General features: G+C 38.9%; 1 protein-coding gene across 10 annotated transcripts in view; it reads left to right on the top strand.

Moving 5' to 3' along the window:
- The window catches only part of LOC106881975 (zinc finger MYM-type protein 4), a 92,410-nt gene that overhangs the window by 30,045 nt on the left and 37,590 nt on the right, over positions 1-24,775 (top strand). For all 10 annotated transcript variants that reach the window (XM_089343157.1, XM_089343156.1, XM_089343155.1 and 7 more), the window contains exon 2: positions 22,601-23,788. In XM_089343157.1, the coding sequence (XP_089199283.1) occupies positions 22,601-23,788 (1,188 nt within the window). The remainder of the gene's footprint in view (positions 1-22,600; positions 23,789-24,775) is intronic.

Below are 24,775 nucleotides of genomic sequence, written 5' to 3'. Positions count from 1 at the left end.
GCTGCTGTAAAGGAGATACCTGGTTAACCATCCTGGGGGATGAGTAAGAGAAGGAAAGAGAGAGAGAGAGAGAGAGAGAGAGAGAGAGAGACAGAGAGAGAGTGGGAGACCGCAAGAGAGAGCAGGAGAGAGATGGTGGTGAATTAGATTTAAATTGTAGAAAGAATATGTTCTAACATCATTGCAGTAATTTCTCAGTCAGCTAATCAAGGCTGTGGTAATTGTGTGTGTGTGATAAATGTTTTGTTAATTATTGCATGTTGCGCTTGATATCAGCACCCAAAAGGGTCATATTGACTATATAGAAGTGTAACAACTGTTGATATATTTATTTTTGTCTGGCAAATACCATGTGATATTCCCCATCACCTCTGCTATTGCCTTTTTTTTTTTCTGTCTCTCTCTTGCTGGAGATATTTCACTCTTGCTTCTCTCTCTCTGTCTGTCTGTCTGTCTCTGTCTCTCTCGCGCTGTCTGTCTGTCTGTGTCTCTGTCTCTCTCTCTCTCAGTCTCTCTGTCTCTCTCTGTCTGTCTGTCTCTCTCTCTGTCTCTGTCTGTCTGTCTGTCTGTCTCTCTCTGTCTCTCCCTCTCTGTCTGTCTGTCTCTGTCTCTGTCTCTCTCTGTCTCTGTCTGTCTGTCTGTCTCTCTCTCTCTCTCTCTCTGTCCCTCTCTCTCTCGATTTCCCTCGCTTTTCTCTTTCACATTCTTTTTATTTGTATGTGTATGCATGAATGTGCTCTGTATGTCTATGTGTGAATGTATGTATAAATGAATGTTTTATCTACAAGGGGCTTCACACAGAGGGGACAAACAAGGACAGACAAACGGATTAAGTCGATTACATCGACACCAGTGCGTAACTGGTACTTATCTAATCGACCCTGAAAGGATGAAAGACAAAGTTGACCTTGGCGGAATTTGAACTCAGAACGTAGCGGCAGACGAAATACTGCTAAGCATTTTGCCGGGTGTGCTAACGTCTCTTATTTCTTTATTACCCGCAAGGGACTAAACATAGAGGGGACAGACAAGGACAGACAAAGGGATTAAGTCGATTACATTGACCCCAGTGCGTAACTGGTACTTATTCAATCGACCCCGAAAGGATAAAAGACAAAGTTGACCATGGCGGAATTTGAACTCAGAACGTAGCAGCAGACGAAATACCGCTAAGCATTTTGCCTGGCGTGCTAACGTTTCGGCCAGCTCGCCGCGTCATGTATGAATAAATGTGTGTATGTATGTATATGCATGCTTATGTATGTCTGTGGATGAACACACACACACACACACACACACACACACACACACACACACACACACACACACATATATATGTATATGCAATACGTGAATGATGGTATGTATGTATGAATATCAATGTATGTATGTATGTGTGTGTATATCTATCCATCCATCCATCCATTTAACCCCTGTATATAAATTAGTGAAATAATATTTGTGACTTCACTCAAACGTTATATTGCTACTGTGCATGGTAATGAAGATAAGCTAGGACTGATAGCCTGGTAACTGAAGTTACTGCTCTGCTGACTTTGTTATTATTATTATTATTTTCATCTTTATACATTGACACAATCTCTAGAATTAAATTACAGTGTAAAACAGGGGTGGAGGATGTAAGAAAAATAGTGCTGGGGGTCACAGTGGGGTAAGGTGCTGAGCTGAACCCCCCCCCTCGACTACCAGCAAGAGAACTGGAGCTTGTTGGTTGTGGTTGTGAGAGGAGTGAGGGGGGTAGCTGTGGCAGAAGTAGGCCAAAGACTTGGGCGGGCATGGAGGTAGGCTAAGTTAGACCAGAGTAGAAGAGGGGGACGGGAAGGTAGGGGTAGCGGTACAAGTTAGACCTCACCCCGAGATGAAATAACAAAAGAAAGACCTTTGACTGCTGTTTGGTAGAGCTGTTTTTAAACCCAGGATAGCTTGGAAAGAAGGAATGTTTTGGTCTTGATAACAGTCAAGTAAAAAGCTAACAAAGTCATGCGTATGTACAAATCCTAAAAGTACAATTGTGTTTCTTTTAAACAATCTTGGTTGTGTGTGTCTCCTTTGTGTGTCTCACTTGTGTGTCTCACTTGTGTGTCTCACTTGTGTGTCTCACTTGTGTGTCTCACTTGTGTGTCTCACTTGTGTGTCTCATTTGAGTGTCTCATTTGAGTGTGTATATGTTTAACCCTTTAGTGTTCGGATTATTCTCTCAAATGTGATGTTTGTTTGTTTATATTGTTTTGAATTAATCGTGCATTATGTTGTAGTTTAGAGATTTCAGTGATGTGATTTTTTAAAGTTTTAGAATGACATGGTAGGGCTGAGGTGAGAGGCCAGATCTGGTCAGTTTCTGTATAAAACAGGTTAAATGTTTTGGCCGGATATGGCCGGTTTGAATGCTAAAGGGTTAAAGAAACTCACTCTGTGGTTAGAAGTTTCTTTTCTTTTTTTCTTTTTATCTTTTGTTTCAGTTGTAGGACTGTGATCATGCTGGAGCACCATAAAAAGTTTTTAGTTGCACAAATCGACCCCCAGTATGTTTTTCTTTTACATTTTTTTTTAGTGTGATATTTGTTCCTATTGGTGTTTTGCGCAACTGCTAAGGTTAGTCACACATAAACTAACACCTGTTTTCAAGTGGTGGTAGAGGAGAGACACATACAAATACACATAGAAACACCTGCATATATACGTACACGCACACAACAAGTGTATATATATATATATATATATATATATATATATATATATATATAATAAATACAAATGATATATAAGCATATGCATGTATAGATACATATATGTACATACCTACATCTACATGTATATATAGATGCATATCCGGGTACAGGACGTCAGAAAAAGGAACGGGAACATAAAGCACAAAAACGGACTTTGTTTACAGACAACAAAACAAACGCATAGGAAAACAAACAAGCCACTTGGAATTAATCCTTCATCAGCTGCCTCTATTCTAAAACCAGGCGTTTCGAAGATAAAGCAATATATATATATATATATATATATATATATATATATATATATATATATATATATATATATATATATATATATCTTACAGACTTATACACACAGTCTATTACCAAATTCAATCTCGGGCGTTGTTTACTCTGGAGCTGTGGAAGACACGCGCTGCAAGTACTGTGCAGTGAGATTGAACCTGATACCAGATGGTTGCAAAATGAGCTTTTGAACTGCACAGCCCTGCCTGCTTCTAAACCACATACTTTCCTGCTTTTAAGCCTTTTTGCTCTGCCTGCCAAGATTCTTTCTTCCCCTTTGATTCCTGTAATTAGACGTGAATCCTGGGAATTTTAAGAGTATAAACATAGAAATGTAATGTTTTCTATTTCTCTGAGGGAATGGAGAGGTCATTAAATCATTTCCATCATAGTTTTGGGCTTACAAATTCAAGGAGAAAAGTTACATAAATCAATTTAAAGCCTGTCAGTATTTGACTGGGTGTGAAAGGTGCATGGCTCGGTGGTTAGAGCGTTGGGCTCACTCACAATCACGAGGTAGTGAGTTTGATTCCCTGACCAGGCTGTCTTTTGTGTTCTTGAGCAAGACACTTTATTTCATGTTGTTCCAGTTCACTCAGCTGATGATGATGATGATGATGGGGTTTCTAACATAGGCATGAGGCTTAAATTTAGAGGACCCCGGAAGAATTAAAAGCAAAGTTCACCTCGGCGGGATTTGAATTAGGAATGTAACGAACCAGTACAAATATTCTACAAGGGTATTTTGTCCAATGCTTTATTGGTGCTGCCAACCCAACACCCTGTTTTTTTTTATGTGGTCAGAAGGCTAGCAATTTTGAGGGGAGGGAGCAAGTCAGTTATATTGACCTCAGTACTTGAAAAGATGAAAGACAAAGTTGACCTCATCAAGATTTGAACTGAGAACATTAAAGAGCTGGAAGAAATATGACGAGGCATTTTGTCTGCTTCATTGATTCTTCCACACCACCACCACCCTGGTTTCTTACATAGTCCCAAGGCCAGAGATGAGTATGTTTGTGGGGAGGTGGGGGAGTAGTAAGTTATATTGGCCCCAGTACTTGACTTCAATGGAATTTGAACCCAGAATGTAAAGACAAATGAAATGCTGGTAAGCATTGGGTCCAGTGTGCTAGCGATTCTTCTGGCTTGCCACCTTCATAATATTAATAAATAATGGTTTCCAATTTGGGCGCAAGGCCAGCAATTTTAAAAAAGGAGAGGCTTGTCGATTCCATTGACCCAGTGTTTGACTTGTTCTCGATTTTATCAACCCTGGTCAGATGAAAGGCAAAGACAACAATTGATTGCATGAGGATTTGAACTCAAAATACTAAACAAGCTGTGGTTAAGAAGCTTGCTTCCCAACCCTGTGATTTTGGGTTCAGTCCTACTGTGTGGCACTTTAGAATCGAACCTTGTTGAGTTGAACTCATCATCATCATCATCATCGTTTAACGTCCGCTTTCCATGCTAGCATGGGTTGGATGATTTGACTGAGGATTGGTGAAACCGGATGGCAACACCAGGCTCCAATCTGATTTGGCAGAGTTTCTACAGCTGGATGCCCTTCCTAATGCCAACCACTTAGAGAGTGTAGTGGGTGCTTTTACGTGTCACCTGCACGAACTGTGTCTGTTAATGTGTCGAAGTTTATTAGTAGGTTGCTCGACCTGCTTGAAATAGCAGCCAAATTTCCCTCAAATCACAGTGTTGTCTTAAAAGAAAGCTTTGTCTCTTGTCACTCACCCTGCTAGAATATGCTTCCTTAACCTCTTTAGCATTTAAACCAGTCATATCCTACCAAAATATTCTACCTTGTTTATGCTCAAACAGGCCAGATCTAACTTCTCACACCAACTCTACAATGTCATTCTAACAAATTAACAGTTACCTCATCAAAATCTCATAGCCACAAGACAAGGCATGATTAACCCATAAACTGCTGGGATTTTGCTGTATGTAACACGAACTGCTGAGCCTATTTTGGGTAAAGGTCAACATCGATCTATCACTCGAAAAAAATACTCAGTGTTTCTTAACACCTTCTGTGATTGGCTACACTGTTTCTGGGGTGAAAGGGTATCTTGTGCATACATTATACGTCATCAAAATTAGGTCAGATCATGCCCTACTTCCGTGGCCATGAATGTGGCCTGTCGCACTGTCGCATTGGCCACTGAGGTGGCCTATCATAGTTCATAGGTTAAATCAAAACAATGTGAATGCTAAAGAGTTAAACCAGCCAGATTGAGCTAAAAATGTTCTACCTGTATTATGTTCAAACTGACCAGATCTGACCTCTCCCACCTCCCCAACTATGTCATTAAAAAAAAAAACCGCATCAAAATTTCAAAGCTACAAAATAATGCATGATTAACAATGTGAATGAATATTATGTTTGAGCGAGGGAGAGTATTCTGAAGGCTAATGGGTTAATGCCCATCCTGTTATTTGTGGTAAGCTTGTGACAGCCTTCTTTATAATATATTCAAAGCATTTAAATGTATCTTTGTCACTGATATACCATTATCAATTTGAAGTAAAAGCCTAGTTTCGTTATAGCCTCCCCCTCTCCTGCACACCTCCGCCAGAAAGAAAGATTTCTTCGCACCCACCTCCTCCAACCCATACCGATGGGGGCAGAAGTGAGGGTTTTAGTGACAGTTTAATTACGCCTTTTATTCAGAATGTTTGGTCAATTGGTAGTTTGATCCCCCTTATCAAGTATGGTATAATTTAGGTAGAGGGACAGTTAAATTTAGCGGGAAGGGAAAAAAAACATTGCCCTTTAACACTTGAAAAATATTCGTTGTTGCCTGCCTAATTAGCTATATAAATTATGGCTTTAAATATATACATTTCATTATACAATGTTGTTGTTGGCACTCCGTCGCTTACGACGTCGAGGGTTCCAGTTGATCTGATCAACGGAACAGCCTACTCGTGAAATTAACGTGCAAGTGGCTGAGCACTCCACAGACACGTGTACCTTTAACGTAGTTCTCGGGGATGTTCAGCGTGACACAGAGTGTGACAAGGCTGACCCTTTGAATTACAGGCACAACAGAAACAGGAAGTAAGAGTGAGAGAAAGTTGTGGTGGAAGAGTACAGCAGGGTTCGCCACCATCCCCTGCCGGAGCCTCGTGGAGCTTTAGATGTTTTCGCTCAATAAACACTCACAACGCCCGGTCTGGGAATCGAAACCGCGATCCTATGATTGCGAGTCTGCTGCCCTAACCACTGGGCCATTGTGCCTCCACTTATACAATGTATGTCTGAGCTATCATGAAAGCCTTTTCTCTGTCTGGTCCAGTGGAACCTATGTTCTCAATGTTTTGTGATCACCTCATCCACTGTGCTCCTTTCTCGAATTTCCTCACCCCAGATATGCTCCCATAATGATATCCCTAATTCCTAGCCTGGACCATTCCATGGCCCTTTGTGTTGTAGCCAATTGACGTCTCACTTGCATATAAAGAGCACAGGTAGGATGGTGCCTTTGAAGATTGCCTAATAGGATAACAATACAGTCCCCTTACAAAAAGATGGGATGGTCATGACTGGAATGCCTTTGATTGTAGGTCTGCTCCATGAGGACTGACATGGGCTTAACCAGTAATGACAATACTGTGTTGTACCACATTCGAGAGAGGAGAGAACAATTTTCAACTCCTTTACTACTGGCAATGCTACCTGCAGAATGACACCTGTTGTTAAAACTATGGCTTAACGTGAGGAGGAGAGTAGAACCTTTTTTTAATCCTTTAGCATTCAGATTATTGTCAAGTATAATGTTTGTTTATTCACGTTGCTTTGAATTAATCTCACATTATCTTGTGGATTTGAGATATCAATGATGTGGTTGTCTATTTTAAAAATGACATTGCAAGGTAGGTGTGAGAGGCCAGATCTGGCCAGTTTGAACATAAAACGGGTAGAATATATGGCCAGTTTAAACACTAAAGGGTTAAAGAGCCTCTGACAATGGTGAAAGTTATTCCTCAACTTGGACATGGATTTATCTTGTAATAGAGATTAGTGTTAAAAATCTCCCATAGTTAGATTGTGCGTGTTTGTATGTAAATATGTAAATGTATGTGTGTATGTCTATAAATAAGTATGTAAATATGTGAGTGAGTGTGTGTGTGTGTGTGTATTCTTTTATTGGTTTGTCATTGGGCTGTGGCCATTCTGGGACCCCACAGTTCATGTTTGTGCAGAATTTATGACGACGACACTCAATTGCAACTATCACACAATGTTAAGACGAGGTGTGTGAAAGAGAGAGAGAGAGAGAGAGAGAGAGAAAGAGAGAAAGCAAGCTTGCAGTTTCTATCTATTTGCAAGGCTTTAGTTGGCTCAGGAGTTTTAGTAAAAGACATTTGCCCAAGCTAGCACACTTAATCTGAAACCATGTGGTTGGGAAGCAATCTTCTTAACTTCACAGCCATGTCTGTGCCCTATGTATATCATGCATGCATGCATTAATCAATTTATTTACTCGAGTATAATGCAGTCCTGAATATGTGCCCACCTCCACTTTTTCAGTAATATATTTTTTCAGTGGTGTATTTTTTACTCGAAAAACATTTTTTTACGTACATGGGATTGGTTTATTGAACTGAGCACTTTTATGGAAGTGCCCCAGCATGGTCACAGTCCAACAACTCAAGCATGTAAAGGATAAAAGACACCTGTGCATTATGCTACCACAGTTTTGATCTTGATATTCTTGTAATAAATTTTTTTTAACATTGTGCATGAGTAAATTTGTGCGTGTGTGTGTGTGTGTGTGTGTGTAATATAGTGGTGCTGGTTTGGCTGAGTGGTAAGGAGTTTACTTCTCAACCACTCTCTGTTACCTTGGGCAAGTGTCTTTTACTACAGCCTCAAGGTAATGAAAGCCTTGTGAGTGGATTTGGTAGATGGAAACTGAAAGAAGCCTGTCGTGCGCATGTATGTGCCTGTTTGCCCTTCCCCCACCGTTTAACAACTGGTGTGTTTATATTCCCATGATGTAGTGGTTTGGCAAAAGAGACCAATCCAATAAGTGCCAGGCTTAAAAAAAAAAAAAATTAAAAAAAAGGTACTGGGATTGATTGATTCGATGATTAATTCTTCAAGGCGGTGCCCCAGCATGGCCACAGTCAAATGACAAACAAGTAATAGATAAAAAGTAAAAGATATACATATATGCATTAATGTCTTCTTTTTTTTTTTTTTGTTCAATTAATGGTAATTTCCTCAGTCAGCTGACACAGACTCAAAGAGATTTATCCATGAAGAATGGGTGTGATGGAAAAATTCATTTCCCAGACAGTACATAACAATAGACACAAGTAGATAGTAGTCATTAGCAAGACCTGTAGTTTCAGCTACAGCTAGCGGTATATCGGTTCTGTATTGGTGTGCTATAGGTTTTAGCGTTAGACCGTTGGAATATAGTGGTGGTCATTGGTGATCATTGTTCACACTGACTCATATTTACATACGTGCATACACGTGTGTATGTAGGTGTGTGTGTGTAGGTGTCTATATGCATGTATGTGGAGGTGTGTGCGTATGTATGCATGTGTATATGTACATGTATGCATATGAATATATAGGTGTGTATATGTCTGTCTGTGTATATATATGTGTCTATATGTCTCTATATACACTCATATAGAAATCAATAATGTCAGTCTTCTCATCACCTTCATTCCCCACACCCACTCTCCGTTCTATTCTCTTCTATTAGCAATGTCGTACTATAAGCATTAGAATGTTCTATGTATTCAACAGCAGTGTAGTCGTAGCTGACACACAGTAATCGTGCATTACTGACTTTTACCATTCCATTCTATTCCCTTCTTAGCAGTCTTTTTCATTCTAGCCATTTTAACGAGCCATTTACATTTTACTGATGGCATCACAATGGTGTGTTGACAACATCGCTGTTAAGCTGTTGTTGTTATTGTGGTTGTTGATGTTGTTATACAGCCCCTATTTTAGCACTGTTGAGCAGACAATCCTATAATCAAAGGTTTTCTTGCTATGAACATTTCTTTTTTTTTATTTGTGTATTTTTTTTTTTTGGAGATGGCATAGTGTATCTAGAACTAAATTAGCCAGTGTGCGCTCCCCTCCCTTTAAAAAAAAAAAAGTATCTTTTATTTTTTAATTGTTTCAGCTGTTGGTTTGTGGCCATGCGGAGGTACTGCTTTTAAGAGTTTTAATTGTACAAATCCCCCCCCCCCCAGCTGGTACTTATTTTTCTGTTTTTAAACTCTGGTACTTGTCAATCTCTGTTGCTTACAGGGTTGCAAACAAATGAACATCGGTTGACAAGTGGCTGTGAGTGGGGGAGAAACAACGCATAATGCATATATATATATATATATATATATATATATATATATATATATAACTGGTGCTCTTTCATTTACAATGATGAGTGTTATAGGTGATTTAATTAATGCAACACCCTGCTTGTGAAATTTACATGCAAGTGGTTGAGCACTCCACAAACATGCATACCCTTAATGTAGTTCTTGGGGAGATTCAGTGTGACAAGGTTGGACCTTTTGAATAACAGGTACAACTCTTTTTTTGCCTGCTTAGTGGACTGGAGCAATGAGAAATAAAGTGTCTTGCTCAAGGACACGACATGCTGCCAGGAATTAAATTCACAACCTTACAATCTTGAGCTGAATACCCTAACCACTACGCCATGTGCCTCCTCAGTGCTTCCACAGAGTGTCTGTTTACCGAAACTAGCAAACAAACAAAACACATACATTGAGTATGTGCGATCGATAATGTTTATATATATATAAAATTTAAATCCCAACAACTTGTCTCCCTAACTAGCAGTTCTGATTCCCTAATGTTTTTTTTCTTTTTACTACATAATATTACTATTTAATATTATTGTATTATTTTACATTTAAAATTTATGTAAGCTGTATGTATCCCTTCTTAAGAGGAAAAGATGTTTTATGTCTAAGGAATCCTATTCATATTTCCATGCATCTGTTGTTGAAGTGTATCTGGTATTTTTGGTCTGTGTCCAACTTAGCCTGTAATGTCTTCCATACAAGACCTTTCCCCACAAAATCTGATCTCTCCGCAGAGTTCCTACCACTAGGATTTGAGCTAAGCCGATTAAGCCGGATGAGAATAGCTTAGGAGGAATGTTGGTTCCTAAATGTTCCTTTGTATATTTCCAGCAAGACATGGAAAGGAATAGCATATCTATATATAAGCCAAGTGTTAGAACACATTGTATTCTGGAATTCTTCAGATTTTCTTCTGCATTGTTTCTGTAATTCCGTCTCCTCCAGTCTTTTCCATTTCCATCAGATATTCTTTGGTTGTCTATCTGGAAATATTACACAACTCTCTGTGTGTATACATATATGTGTGTGTGTTGGTGTGTATGTCTGTATATATATATATATATATATATATATGAAGGAAAATGTTCTCTATGTGGCCTGTGTGTGTTCTGTACTCTGGTTATTATTATTTTTTTTGTCTAAGTTTTGTTTGTAATGTCCTGTACCCAGATATGCACCTATATATACAGGTAGACGTAGGTATGCACATACCTGTACGTATATATGCATATACTCATTTATTATTTGTTTTATATATATATATATATATATATATATATATATATATATATATATATATATATATATATATATATGTATATATATATATGTATATATATATATGTCTGTGTATGTATGTGTGTTGTATAATGTATATATATATATGTATGTATGTTTATGTGAATATATATATTATATATGTATATATGTATATATATATATATATATATATATATATATACATACACACATAATATGTGTATTGTGTGTGTGTGTGTTTGTGTGTGTGTGTGTGTGTGTGTGTATGTACTAGATGGCTTATTCTGTATTAATGGTTGGGAGGTGAATAGTATCCCTTCTGTCTTGGAGTGTAATGTCATTTAGAGTTTGGTAACAGATCTGGTTTTTGAAATATGAATAAGAAACGGCAGAGAGAGAGAGAGAGAGAGGAACCAGGTATCGATTATTAATTTTCTCTTTTTTTGTTTGTTCTTATTAATATAAAGATGGACAGAAAGTTGAATTGGAAATAAAAGTCTGGATGGAATCAATACGTCAGTTTTTGGAATGATTATAAACTACTAGTGTATCTTTCTCTTTTTCAATCAATATCTTTGACTGTCTTTTGTTGAAATATGGTGATTCTGAAGAATGTAGGAGGTTCTTTTTCTTTCTTTAGTATTTTATTTTGGCTTTTTTTTTAATTGGAATTATTGCATATTTTGGAAATGCTATAAAGTGTGTGTGTGTGTATGTATGTGTTTGTATGTGTATCATAATCATCATCATTTTAATATCCACTTTTCCATGCTTGCACAGGTCAGACAGAATATGTTTAGTGTTGAGAGTATTGAGGCAAGGCTATTCTACAGCTGGATGCCCCTCCTGTTGCCAACCCTCCCCTCTTTCCCAGCAAGGTAATATTTCCACTGTAAACTGGAAATGAATAGCATCATATATACGATGGGGTAATACTCCTTTTAAAACCATCACATGATGTCAAGACCAGGGTACAAGGCGGTGAGCTGGCAGAAACGTTAGCACGCCGGGCGAAACGCTTAGCCGTATTTCGTCTGCCGCTACGTTCCGAGTTCAAATTCCGCCGAGGTCGACTTTGCCTTTCCATCCTTTCAGGGTCGATTAAATAAGTACCAGTTACGCACTGGGGTCGATATAATCGACTTAATCCGTTTGTCTGTCCTTGTTTGTCCCCTCTGTGTGTAGCCCCTTGTGGGTAGTAAAGAAATAACACACACACACACACACACACACACACACACACACATGATGGGCTTCTTTCATGTCTGACTATCACTCACAAGCTTCGGTCGACCTAAGCCTATAGAAGATACCTTGATAAAGGTGTTATGCAGTGGGACTGAACCTGAGTGACTCTGAATGAAAACTAACTCTGGTGGTGTCAACCAGTTCAACTCATGTCAGGATGGAAAGTATATCCAAAATAAACTTTTGCCATGGTAGTGAAGTTATGAAACTTGTTGTTTTGGATTCAGTCTCACATTGCAGCACCTTGTGCAAGTGTCTTCTGCAATAGTCCTAGAATGACCAATGCCTTGTGAATGAATGTAGAAGACAGAAACTGAAAGTTTTGTGTGTTTGTGTTTGTCTATGTCTTTTTCCCGTTGTCATCATGTGATAGTTGTAAATGAGTCACTGTCATACAAGCATGTTATTCATTTCTAGGGTTCAGCAAGAACGTGTCATGATTGTGAGGAAATCTTACTCAAAAACAGGTGAGGGCTGGCAACAGGAAGGGGCCCCCAGCCACAGAAAATCTGCCTCAATAAAACTGTCTGACCCATGTTAGCACAGAAAAGTGAACATTAAAACTGTGATGATGATGATGGTTTTGCAGGGGGATGGCTTTTTAGCATTGAGACAGCAACAGAGATACAGATAAAGAATGTAGGCATGTAGTTTATAAGGAAGGGAAAATGCGTGGGTGGGCCTTACTCTGTTGACATGGGGAAACCATTTTTTACAGTGATAAATCACCATAGCTTTTATCTTTTTTTTTTTTATCTTGTTCCAATCATTGGACTGCTTCAAGGATTTTAGTCAAACAAATCAGCTCCAGTACTTTTTTCTCCTCAAAATCTGGTACTTATTCTAGGGGTTTCTTTTGCTGAACTTCTAAGTTATGGGGATGCAAACAAAACAGGTATCAGTTGTCAAGTGGTGGGAGGACAACCACAGACACACAGACACACTCACAATGATGCTGTTGTGCACAGTTTTCTGTCCACCAAATTTACTCTCAAGGCTTTGGTTGGCCCAGGATGCTTGCTCAAAGTGCTGCACCGTGGGACTGAACCCAAAACCACACGGTTGCAATGTGAGCTCCTTAACCACACAGCTACGCCTATACTACTAATAGATGCTGATGGCTTTCATTGATTCAGGAAGCTTTAACGAGAACAGCCTGAGTCACTAAATAATAAGTAGCAGCAGTAGTATCATCATCAGCAGCAGCTGCAGCAGCGATAAGGAAAGGGTAGTTGAGAGGGGGGAAGAACACCCCCAAAGCTAAATATAAGAATGTTAAGAGTTTGCAAGTTCATTCATGGGTAGAATGTACTTTAGGAAGACTGTGATAGAATTTGTGTTGGGAAGAAAGGAAGGGAACATTTCTGAAGTTGACAGTCCATATGACATATAAAAACGAATGGGTTTGTGTGTCTGTATATATATATATATATATATATATAATACAAAGAATATATAAGCATGTATACACACATATATGTACATACTTACATCTACATGTGTATATAGATGCATATCAGGGTACAGGATGTTAGAACAATGAACTACAGACAACGGAACGAACACATAGGAAAACGGAAAGCCACTTGGAATATTCCTTCATCAGCTGCCTCTATTCTAACCTGACGTTTCGAAGATATGTACTTTTTTTAATAGCAGCAGAAATATAACAAAAAAAAAAGCAACAAAAAACTGTTACTAGGAGTGTTGCACATTTATGTGCTAACTCCGCTGTGTGTATATATATATATATATATATATCCGCCCTTTTTTACAGGTCTTATTTTTCGTCCTGCAGGGTGTCCAACAACACCCTCCTCACCAAGCAAGCCTGGTGGGGTTGCCAGTTTAGTTGCCGACGACCTGACCATGCAACAGAGGTGCAATCTATGTGGGTGTTTTTTTCAAAACATGGTCTGGTTTAAAAAGCCACATCAGATGCCATGAAAGGGCTAAGGTGTAGGTGCAGGAGGTGGTCAAACTCTGTGTAAGGAGTAGACAACAACCATATATATATATATATATATATATATATATATATATATACACATATGTATATATATATATACACATATGTATAATCAGTCTCACTGCATGGCTCTTCGGGCAAATGTCTTCTACATATACAGGTGTGAATTCATTACGATCGTTTCAAGTGACTCCTTTAATTGATTAACCCATTAGTGCTCAAATTTGTTTCTTTAAATTTGTTACCGAAAATTTTTTTTTCATAAAATTTTATCTGATGCTAAATATATATATATAAAAAAAAAAAAAAAAAAAATTTATTGCGTTATTTGAAAGACACTCCAGTCTTGATGACTAACTTTTTAAAGATATCTCAGAAAATTACAGGTGTTGCAAAAATATGATGGATTATCCTTCTGCTCCCATTGTAACTGAGCATATATATATATCACGTCACACAGCCATTCCTATGCCTATATAAAATAAAATCATTTTTGTCCTACATGCATGGCTTGGACAGAGTTTATTGAGGCATATTTTCTATATTTGGATGCCCTTCCAGTCACCTACATTTACCTGTTTTCCAAAAGGAGGTAATATTTCTCCATGGCCAGACATGATTTTGCAGAATATTGGAAATGAATGACATTCGTTTACAACAATCACATATTGTCAAAACAAAGTAACTCACACCTTCATGTGTCATACTTTTTTCTTTTAAGATACTAAAGTGGGTGAGTTGAGGGAATTTTGGCCGCTTTTTCTAGCAGATTGTGTGACCGTGTTGTTGTTGTTGGCACTCCGTCGCTTACGACATCGAGGGTTCCAGTTGATCCGATCAACGGAACAGCCTGCTCGTGAAATTAACGTGCAAGTGGCTGAGCACTCCACAGACACGTGTACCTTTAACGTAGTTCTCAGGGATATTCAGCGTGACACAGTGTGACAAGGCTGACCCCTTTGAATTACAGGCACAACAGAAACAGGAAGAAAGAGTGAGAGAAAGTTGGGGTGGAAGAGTACAGCAGGGTTTGCCACCATCCCCTGCTGGAGCCTCGTGGAGCTTTAGGTGTTTTCACTTAATTAACACACACAACGCCCGGTCTGGGAATCGAAACCGCGATCCTATGACCGCGAATCCACTGCCCTAACCACTGGGCCATTGCGCCTCCACTTTAAGATAGTAAAGTGGGTGAGTTGAGGGAATTTTGGCTGCTTTTTCTAGCAGATTGTGTGGCTGTGTATCATGTTTATTACTGATGTACACTGTAAGAGCATTACATTAAATTCAGGTAACTATCTCTGGCCTATTTTTATACTTGTCTGTGAGCCAGCTGCATAATGTCACAGCTAATTCAATGTGTGTCTATGTCATTTTGCATTTCTATTTGTCCAGTTGAGATCAGGGATAATGTTTAGGTATTTCTATGCTTTTGTGTTTTGAAATTAGACATATTGTTAAGCGTTGAATTGATGTTTGTAGCTGTAGTTCTGAATGTTATATACCTCACACTTGTGTGGGAGAGCAGCTGGGTGGGATAACAGACATGATGGTTTGATTGAAGAAAGTGGCCTGATAGATAAGACATTAGTCTGGGCTGTTGTCTCGCGTGTAAAATAGAGTTTCAGTTTACTTAGTTGATGAGAATGAATTTAGCAGTCTCCCTGGGAAAGTTTATCATCATCATCAACACCATCACCACTGATTTAACGTCCACTTTTCTATGCTTGCATGGATCAAACGGAATTCATTGAGGCAGATATTCTAGGGCCAGATGCTCTTGTTGTCATCAACCCTCATCTGTTTCCAAGCAAGGTAGTATTTTCCCAAGACATGGAATAATGGAAATGAATGACACTGCTTATGTGATGCTCAATTTACATCATCATCATCATCATCATCATCATCATCATTGTTTAACGTCCGCTTTCCATGCTAGCATGGGTTGGACGATTTGACTGAGGACTGGTGAAACCGGATGGCAACACCAACCTCCAATCTGATTTGGCAGAGTTTCTACAGCTGGATGCCCTTCCTAACATGAACCACTCAGAGAGTGTAGTGGGTGCTTTTACGTGTCACCCGCACGAAGGCCATTCAGGCGGTACTGGCAACGGCCACGCTCAAAATGGTGAAGGCAAGTAAATACTAACACACATGATATTCTTCTTTTGGTTTCCATATACTGGACACTTGCCAAAAGTGGCATGTTGTGGGAGTGAATCTGAAGCTATGTGGTTTCGCCTCTCCAGCCATGGCAGTGCCTATAGACATGCCTGTGCCTACATAAATAGATATATGTGCAGGTGTGGTTGTGTGGTAAGAAGTTTGCTTCATAGCCATATGGTCTCGGGTTCAGTTTTACAGCATGACATCTTGGGCAAGTGACTTCTACTGTAACCCTAGGCTAGCCAAAGCCTTGTAAGTGGATTTGGCAGGAAAAAAACTCTGTGAAAAACCTACTTCGTGTGTGTATGTATGTATGTATGTGTGTGTGTGTGTGTGTGTGTGTGTGAATATGCCTCAGGCTGACCAAAGCTTTGTGAGTGGGGTTGACACAAACTGGAAAAAGGCCATTGTGTGTGTGTGTGCAACACACATACGCATTGAGATTTATAAGTTTGCTACACAAATAAAAGTATGAGATTAATTGCATTGAAATATATCTGTATGAATAAAATTACTAGTTGCACCATCTCCCCCCCCCCCCCCCCCCAGAAGGAAAAACAATTTGATCAGCAAAAATTAAACAGTATCCTTGTGGTGCATTGATCAAATTACTAGAGTTTATGGAAAATATATTAATAACCATACTAGTTATACTGTAGAGAAGAAAAGTAAAAAAGAATAAAAATAGCACCTTGGACATACTTTCTCTTATAACCCTGGACCACTCAGTGCCATATGAGGGCTGGCAAGTCAGAAGGCGGTACCAGATTCCACTCTGATCTGGCATAATATATAATGTATATATTATTCTACAAGAATATTGTTGACAGTTTTGGCTAGCTAAGCCATCATTGGACCCATTAGATTAATGTAAAATTCCTTTTTTTTACAACTGAACATAAAAACAACCATTTATATATATATATATATAAATATATATATATATATATATATATATATATATATATAGTTTTAGGGAAAATAACCAATTTTCAAGAACTCATTGATGAAAATCCACTATCACATATAGAAAAAATAATAATTAAAAGCACAATAAATAAGTATAATATAAAGTAAAGTAAATATCATAAGATAAATATAATAAAAAGATTACACGTGTTTCATAACTAATTTTCAAATAGAAAAGAAATTTAAATCGATTAAAATCAATTGAAATTATCGAAAATAAATTCTATTCAAAAATATAGCCACGCGTCAGATCGTAAGTAGAACAATAATTAGATATATACATTATTATATATATATAAACAATATATGAGTATATGCATATATATGTACATGTATGTACATACCTTCATCTACATGTACATATACATACATAACTGGGTACATGACGTGGCAAAAGAACATGGACAAAATGATAAACAAGGTACAACAAACAAGCAGGCCACATAGAAACATCTCCTTCATCAGCTGCTACCATTAAAACACCGGCGTTTCGAAGAATTAAGGTATATATATATACACACACACACACATATGTATATATATATGTATGTATATATTAATTGTGTGTGTCTTTGTCTCTCAGCATTACTGGTGCTGGTTTGTTTATGTTCCTACAACTTGGCTGTTCAGTAAAAGGAACCTCTAGAATAAATATTGGATGTGCAACAAAAAGAAAAATGTATTGCATTTGATTTGTTCAACTAAACCTTTCGAGGTGGTGCCTCAGCATAACCACACGTCTAATAACTGAAACAAATAAAAAAATGAGATAAACGATAGCAACAAAGAAAAGAAAAAAAAAAAAAGATTAATCTATTTGATCAGCAAAAATTAAGTATTAATTATACTTGCTGTGCATTGATAAAATTACTAAATTTGCTCACAGCAGAAGAAAGTGTTAACATTAATATAATTAATAAAACTCAACGAGGAAAAGGAAGATGAAGATTAATTTGATGAACAGAAATGAAGTGTTATATGCTTTCTGCTCTGTATTTACTGTTTTATCTTGTATTAATATGATGTACCTGCTGTTAACACACCTGGAACAGTGGTTTCCACCATCTACATCCTGGTGGTGGTGGTGGGGACAAGCACAGACTCGTAGCCTTTCCCCTTGCACACATACACACAATATTATCGCCATCATTTTAGCTTCCAATTGTCCACCTTTGCTTGAGTTGGATGGAGTTTATTGAAACAGATTTTCTGTAGCTGGATGCCTTTCCTATCACCAACCCTCACCTATTAACAATTTAGGTAAATATTTCCCCGTGGCCAGACATGTTCTTGCAGAATATTGGAAATGAAGAATGATACTGCTTGAATGACCGACAATTGTTTACAACCACCATGCAATGTCAAGACATGGAGACACAAACACACACATGCACAAACATAGATGATGGGTGTCTTTTAGTTTCTTATTTCTTTATTGCCCACAAGGGGCTAAACACAGAGGGGACAAACAAGGACAGACAAAGGGATTAAGTCGATTACATCGACCTCCAGTGCGTAACTGGTACTTAACTTATCGACCCCGAAAGGATGAAAGGCAAAGTCGACCTGGGCGGAATTTGAACTCAGAACATAAAGACAAGCGAAATACCGCTAAGCATTTCGCTTGGTGTGCTAATGATTCTGCCAGCCCGCCGCCTTTTAGTTTCTGTCTACCAAATTCACTCACAAAGCTTTTGTTTACTGCGAGCAGTAGCAGAAGACACTTATCTAAAGTGCCATACAGTGTTTTATGCTTTCTGCTCTGTATCTACTCTTTTGCTCTTTTACTTGTTCCAGTCATTTGACTGCGGCCATGCTGGAGCACCGCCTTTAGTCGAGCAAATCGACCCCAGGACCTATTCTTTGTAAGCCTAGTACTTATTCTATCAGTCTCTTTTGCTGAACCGCTAAGTTACGGGGACATAAACACACCACCATCGGTTGTCAAGCAATGCTGGGGAAGACAAACACAGACACACAAACATATATATATACATATATACGATGGGCTTCTGTCAGTTTCCGTCTACCAAATCCACTCACAAGGCTTTGGTCGGCCCGAGGCTATAGTAGAAGACACTTGCCCAAGGTGTCGCGCAGTGAGACTGAACCCAGAACCATGTGGTTGGTAAGCAAGCTACTTACCACACAGCCACTGGTGCGCCTGTATTATTTTTGTATTAATTTGGACTACCTGCTGTTAACACACCTGGGACAGTAGATTTTTTTTCTTCACCCACCTTCTGTCTGCTGAGAAAAAAAAAAGAAAGCTTTTATCATCAACACCTTTCTGTTGGAGGGAGGAATCCCCCCCCACTTATCAAGATGGTGTTCCCTTTCCTTTCTTCCTACTTGACTACCCATCCATGACCTAAAAGTGGAAATATACTGTCTCAGTCTGATACCATGTTGTTTTCCCTTTGTGCTGCTGAGATTTGTTGGAGTCCAGCCTCTCAATGTCACTGCTATTGTTCCTTGTGTTACTGGTGCTGTTTAACCTCAAGCTGATCCTCATTGAGCAGAAGTAGTTCATACTGTTGCTTGGGGGGAGGGGTAACTAGGTGGCATACTGTAACTCAAACTACAATATCCAGTGTCTTATTTTTTCTTAGTAGTGTGATTTCAGCGAAATTTGGCTGCTATTTCTAGTAGTGTGAGCAACCACATGGTGGTTCTCTTTTTTGCTTGTATTTGTTTTTTTTTTTTTTTTGCTTTTGAAGCTAGTGGGTGGAGTAGCTCAGTGTTTGTTATGAAAGTTTGTGGGGGAGGGTAGAACCCATGAGATTGAAAAGACTGAAAAGGGGACAGACAAATTGTCATGTTTAATAACATTAACCCATTCAATACAAATCTACCTGAGACTCCCCCCCCCCCCGGTTCAATGGTACAAACTTTTTTTACTTCAATGTGATTGAAATCAAAACCTTCCATCAGAACTTCATGTTAATTTATGTTCCAAAACACCAACTTAATAATGAGAGTTATTTTAACTAAATTCACTATTTCCAAAATGAATCGAATCACAGGCAGTGTATTTTAACAGAAATGGACACAAAAACGATGATCAGTTGTTGTGTACCCCCAAGTTTGCTTTCATCAAATGGATCTAAGGTGTTAGTGGGAAACTGGAAGTTATGGCTGCTATTTCTAGCAGGCTGAACAATTACTTAGAGGACTCCTTCATTGCTTTGTTTTATATCAGTTAGTCAGAGAGGGTTAGTCAGAGTTCTTCTTCCTCCCTCCCACATAGTTGAGACTGATGCGGCTGATTGCTTCTCTAGTCTGCTCTTCTTATATGTGCGGGGTCAAAGCAGTAAAACTGAAATCTATACACACTGATGCCTGCCTTTTTGATTTTTGTGTGCCCCCCCCCCCCTGCATAAGATTCTTTTATTTTCAAACATGAAACCTAATCGACACCATCTAAGCGTTTCTTCTATTATTAACGCAAAATGCCAGAGTGGAAATGTTCGCTTTGCTCTTCGTTATCCCCCATCGTTAGTTTTCTGGAAAATAGTCAAGATGAGAGTACATAGAAAAGTACATTCCCCCATTCTCTTCTTACAACCAACAAAGTTGTTGTAAGCTATCAATCATGTTCTCAACTATCTCTTTGTAATCTGCAGCTTCGTACATTTTCAAGAAATTTCCCAACATTAGATTAAAATCTTTAGCAACTCATATCTGAATTCAACCTCACACATTATCGAACTAAAAATGGTCGTTATTATACCACCACCACCACCACCACCACCACTAGTTTTTTAATCTGTGATAAAACAAAAACGCTAGTTTAAAAAAAAAAAAAGAGTATTTTGCTTACCAACCACATGGTTCTGGGTTCAGTCCCACTGTGTGGCACCTTGGGCAAGTGTCTTCTACTATAGCCTCAGGCCGACCAAAGCCATGTGAGTGGATTTGGTAGACGGAAACGGAAAGAAGCCCGTCGTATATATATATATATATATATATATATATATTAATGCTGTGCCCCAGAATGGCCGCAGTCAAATAAACGAAACAAGTAAAAGATAGACGATATGTATACAGACGCACGAGTGGCTGTGTGGTAAGTAGCTTGCTTACCAACCACATAGTTCTGGGTTCACTCCCACTGCGTGGCACCTTGGGCAAGTGTCTTCTACTATAGCCTTAGGCCGACCAAAGCCTTGTGAGTGGATTTGGTAGACGGAAACTGAAAGAAGCCCGTCGTATATATATATATATGTGTTTGTGTGTCTGTGTTTGTCCCCCCACTATTGCTTGACAACCGATGCTGGTGTGTTTATGTCCCCGTAACTTAGCGGTTCGGCAAAAGAGACCAATAGAATAAGTACTAGGCTTACAAAGAATAAGTCCTGGGGTCGATTTGCTCGACTAAAGGCGGTGCTCCAGCATGGCCGCAGTCAAATGACTGAAACAAGTAAAAGAGTAAAAAAGCTGGTGTTGTGATAAAATAGTTTGTTCTTCCTTTGTAATAAGGATCTTAATGCTTTCTTATTTTCTTTCTTTTATTGTCATCGTCATCATTGTTTTAACATTGTCCACTTTGCCATGCTTGCATGGGTCAGATAGAATTCATTGAAGCAGATTTTCTAAGGCTGAATGCTCTTTCTGTCACCAACCTTCTCTTGTTTCTAAGGAACGTAATATTTTCCCATAATCTTGGACATGTTTTCATGGAAGATTGGAAATAACACTACTTATTAGGTGACGACACTCGTTTACAACAATCATGTGATGTGAAGGCATGGAGACATAAGAATGAACTCACACACACATCAGGTTTCTTTTAGTTTCTGTCTGGCAAATCCACTCATTAGATTTTGGTCACCCTGAGCAAAATAGCAGAAGACATGTGCTGAAGGTGCCATACAATGGGACAGAACCTAAAACCACATGATTGAGAAGCTTGTTGCAATGTACTGGGGGAAACATTTACAGAATTGATTTGCTTCTTGCAAGATGCTGCACAGACATAACTAATGTAAACTAATCAACAATTTATACAGGGTCAAAGGGCCACCAACCAAAAAGAGTACAACAGGACTTTTTTTCTTTGTGTATGTGTGTGTGTGTAAGATAATATTAAGACCAATCAAGTTCGTTTGAGATTGTTTGTAATACAGTATGTTTCTCTGTAAAGTACCAATTCTATCATGAAGTGTTCCATAATGGACAGTTAATACAAGGAAGATAACTATTTCTTCATGCTATTTGACAGGAATAGAAGTTTGAAAGGGGAAAAGATACATAGAATACATATATTTAATTCTTTGTTGTTGTTATTATTATTTACTTATGAAGTACTTAAAATTTCTAGTCCAGTGGTAATTATGTGTAGCACTATCATTCTTTTTAGAAATTATCAGCACGACACAACCTGAGATATACCTTGTATTAAATCACCCATTAGCATTTAACTGCTAGTTTCTTATAAATGGGAAATGATTAGAGTCTTGAACAAATTCAAGGAATGTGTTTTTTTTTTTTTTCAATTTTTTTCCTTCATAGAGTGTTTGTAGTTTAACAGGATTGTTAATTTCGTTTTTTTTTCTTTTCATTTCAGGTATTGAAAGTGAAAAGTGATGAAACTCAAATAAAGAATGGTGACAAGGCTGATCCTTCAGTTAGCAAAGATGATGACGATGATGATGATGAAGACGATAGTAGTGTGTTCAATTTGAACTCTGAAAAGATGGATGTGTTATCAGAGGTATCTCTGTCGCCACCAATTTTAACTAAAGAAACTGATCGGAACGGTGGTAATGCTGCTAGCAGCCACGACAATGTTGCTGCCGACACAGAAGCGGCGCGCTTACCATTCAGCGACGATCCTGACGAGAGCGATTCAAACAGGAACAAGTCGCGTCCACCATCGTTAGATAATTATAATGAAGATAGCAAAGAGACTGCAACTGGTGGTGGTGGTGGTGGTGGTGGTGCAGAGGATAAGAGTAAGGCAGAGAAAAAGGAGGAGGGAAATGATGATGATGAGGAGGAGGAGGAGGAGGAGGCAGAGGAGGATGCAGGTGAAGATGCAGGTGAAGGAAAAGGGAAAGACGAGAGTGCTTTGAGTGTTGGTGATTCCTTGGAGGGCGAGACTGCTGAACCGAGTCACAGTAAAGGGCCACCTGAAGAGAAAGATACAAAAGTTGCTGAGGATGAGACAAGTAGACCTGAAGAGACGAGTATGGAGGTGGACGATGCCAAAGAGGTGTCCGGCACTAAAGAAACGGACGCTGCCGCATTGAAGGGAGACACGAAAGTGGAAGTCCCCGAATTGAAAACGGACGAGAAAGTAGCTAAAGAGACGAGCGGAGAGCTGGCAGAATCCAAAACAGAATCAACAGAAAATGATAAAGATAAAGATGTTAAAGATGCTAAAGAGGATAAGTTGAATGAGGATTTCACCAGTTTAAAGGCGAAATCTGAGAAAAGCGAAAAAGAGGAAGAAACTACTACTGCTACTACTACTACTTCTACTTCTGCTTCTGCCAATGTAGTTGTTGATCTTGAAGGAGATGAAGCGAGCAAGGAGCAGAAAGCTGAAGGGGAGGAGAAATCTGAAGACCAGGCTAAGAAAGCTGAAGACGGTAGGATATCTCCCCGCCGTACTAGGAGTCAAAACAAGACAAAGATGATCCCAGCCTCCTACCTTGAAGATATTGATCTGGATGAGGAAGAGGAGGAGGAAGACTATGACCTGCAGATCACTTCAGTGTCTGGCAAACTAGATATCATGAAAGACAAACAGGTATACTTGGTCATTTCTTCAACTTCATAGGTGTGCGTGTGTGTGTGTACTTGTGTGTGGTGCGTGTGCACATGTCACTTTTTTGCCCCTCTCCTTCCTTTGTTTCTTTCTCTCCTCTCTCTCTCTACTCAGTCTCTTCTCTTTCTCTTCTTTCTACCTCTCCTCATTCTTATCTCTCTCTCTACCTCGCGTATGTCTCTCTGTCTCTCTAGCCCTTGTTTCTCTCTATTTCTCATCCTCCCTCTATCTCTCTCCCCTTTACTTCTCTCTCTGTTCTCCTGTGTTTCCTTCTTTGTCTCTGTCTCTCAGTCTCTCTGTCTCTCTCTCTCTCTGTCTCTCTATCTCTTTGTCTCTTTATCTCTCTCTGTCTCTCTATCCCCCTTCTCTCTATTTCCTCTCTCTCTTTCCTCTGTATCTGTCTCCTCTATCTCTATCTGTCTCTCTTCTCTATCTCTTCTACCTCACCTTTATCTCTGCCACTCTTCTTCTCTTTGTATCTCATCTTTCTCTTTATCTCATCCTTCTTTGTATCTCACATTTCTGTATTCCCCATCTCTCTCTCTACCATCTCACACACACACACACACTTCCTGGTTATTGCTATTTCTGAGACTCCTTTAAAACATTGAATCATCAGGTAAAGATCTGCAAACTATCCAATCACCAATGACTATCCAATCGCCAGTGTTGATTAGATCCGTTTAAATCACATCTCCAAACAGTTGGTTTGGCTATATTTATTTTATGACAATTATGTGAACCATGGTGTCATTAATTAAATGCTTCCAACAGATAAGTTGCTGAGTCACTGCCTTTGTGATGGCAGCAGTTGCAAAGGATTGTGGGATTGTCTGTGCAACTCAAGCGGAACAGATGTGGCAATTTCCATTTTGCAAGCACTGGTTTCTTGTTTTACTGGTCACGGTTTAAAATTCTGTTGGTGCTGGCATGACTGTGTGGTTAAAGAACTTGTTTCACAACCACGTT

Source organism: Octopus bimaculoides, chromosome 27 (assembly GCF_046866305.1).
Source record: "Octopus bimaculoides isolate indiv1 chromosome 27, ASM4686630v1, whole genome shotgun sequence".
Classification (NCBI taxonomy): domain Eukaryota; kingdom Metazoa; phylum Mollusca; class Cephalopoda; order Octopoda; family Octopodidae; genus Octopus; species Octopus bimaculoides.
Note: the sequence above shows the minus strand (reverse complement) of the source record. Positions and strands in the feature narration are given on the sequence as shown.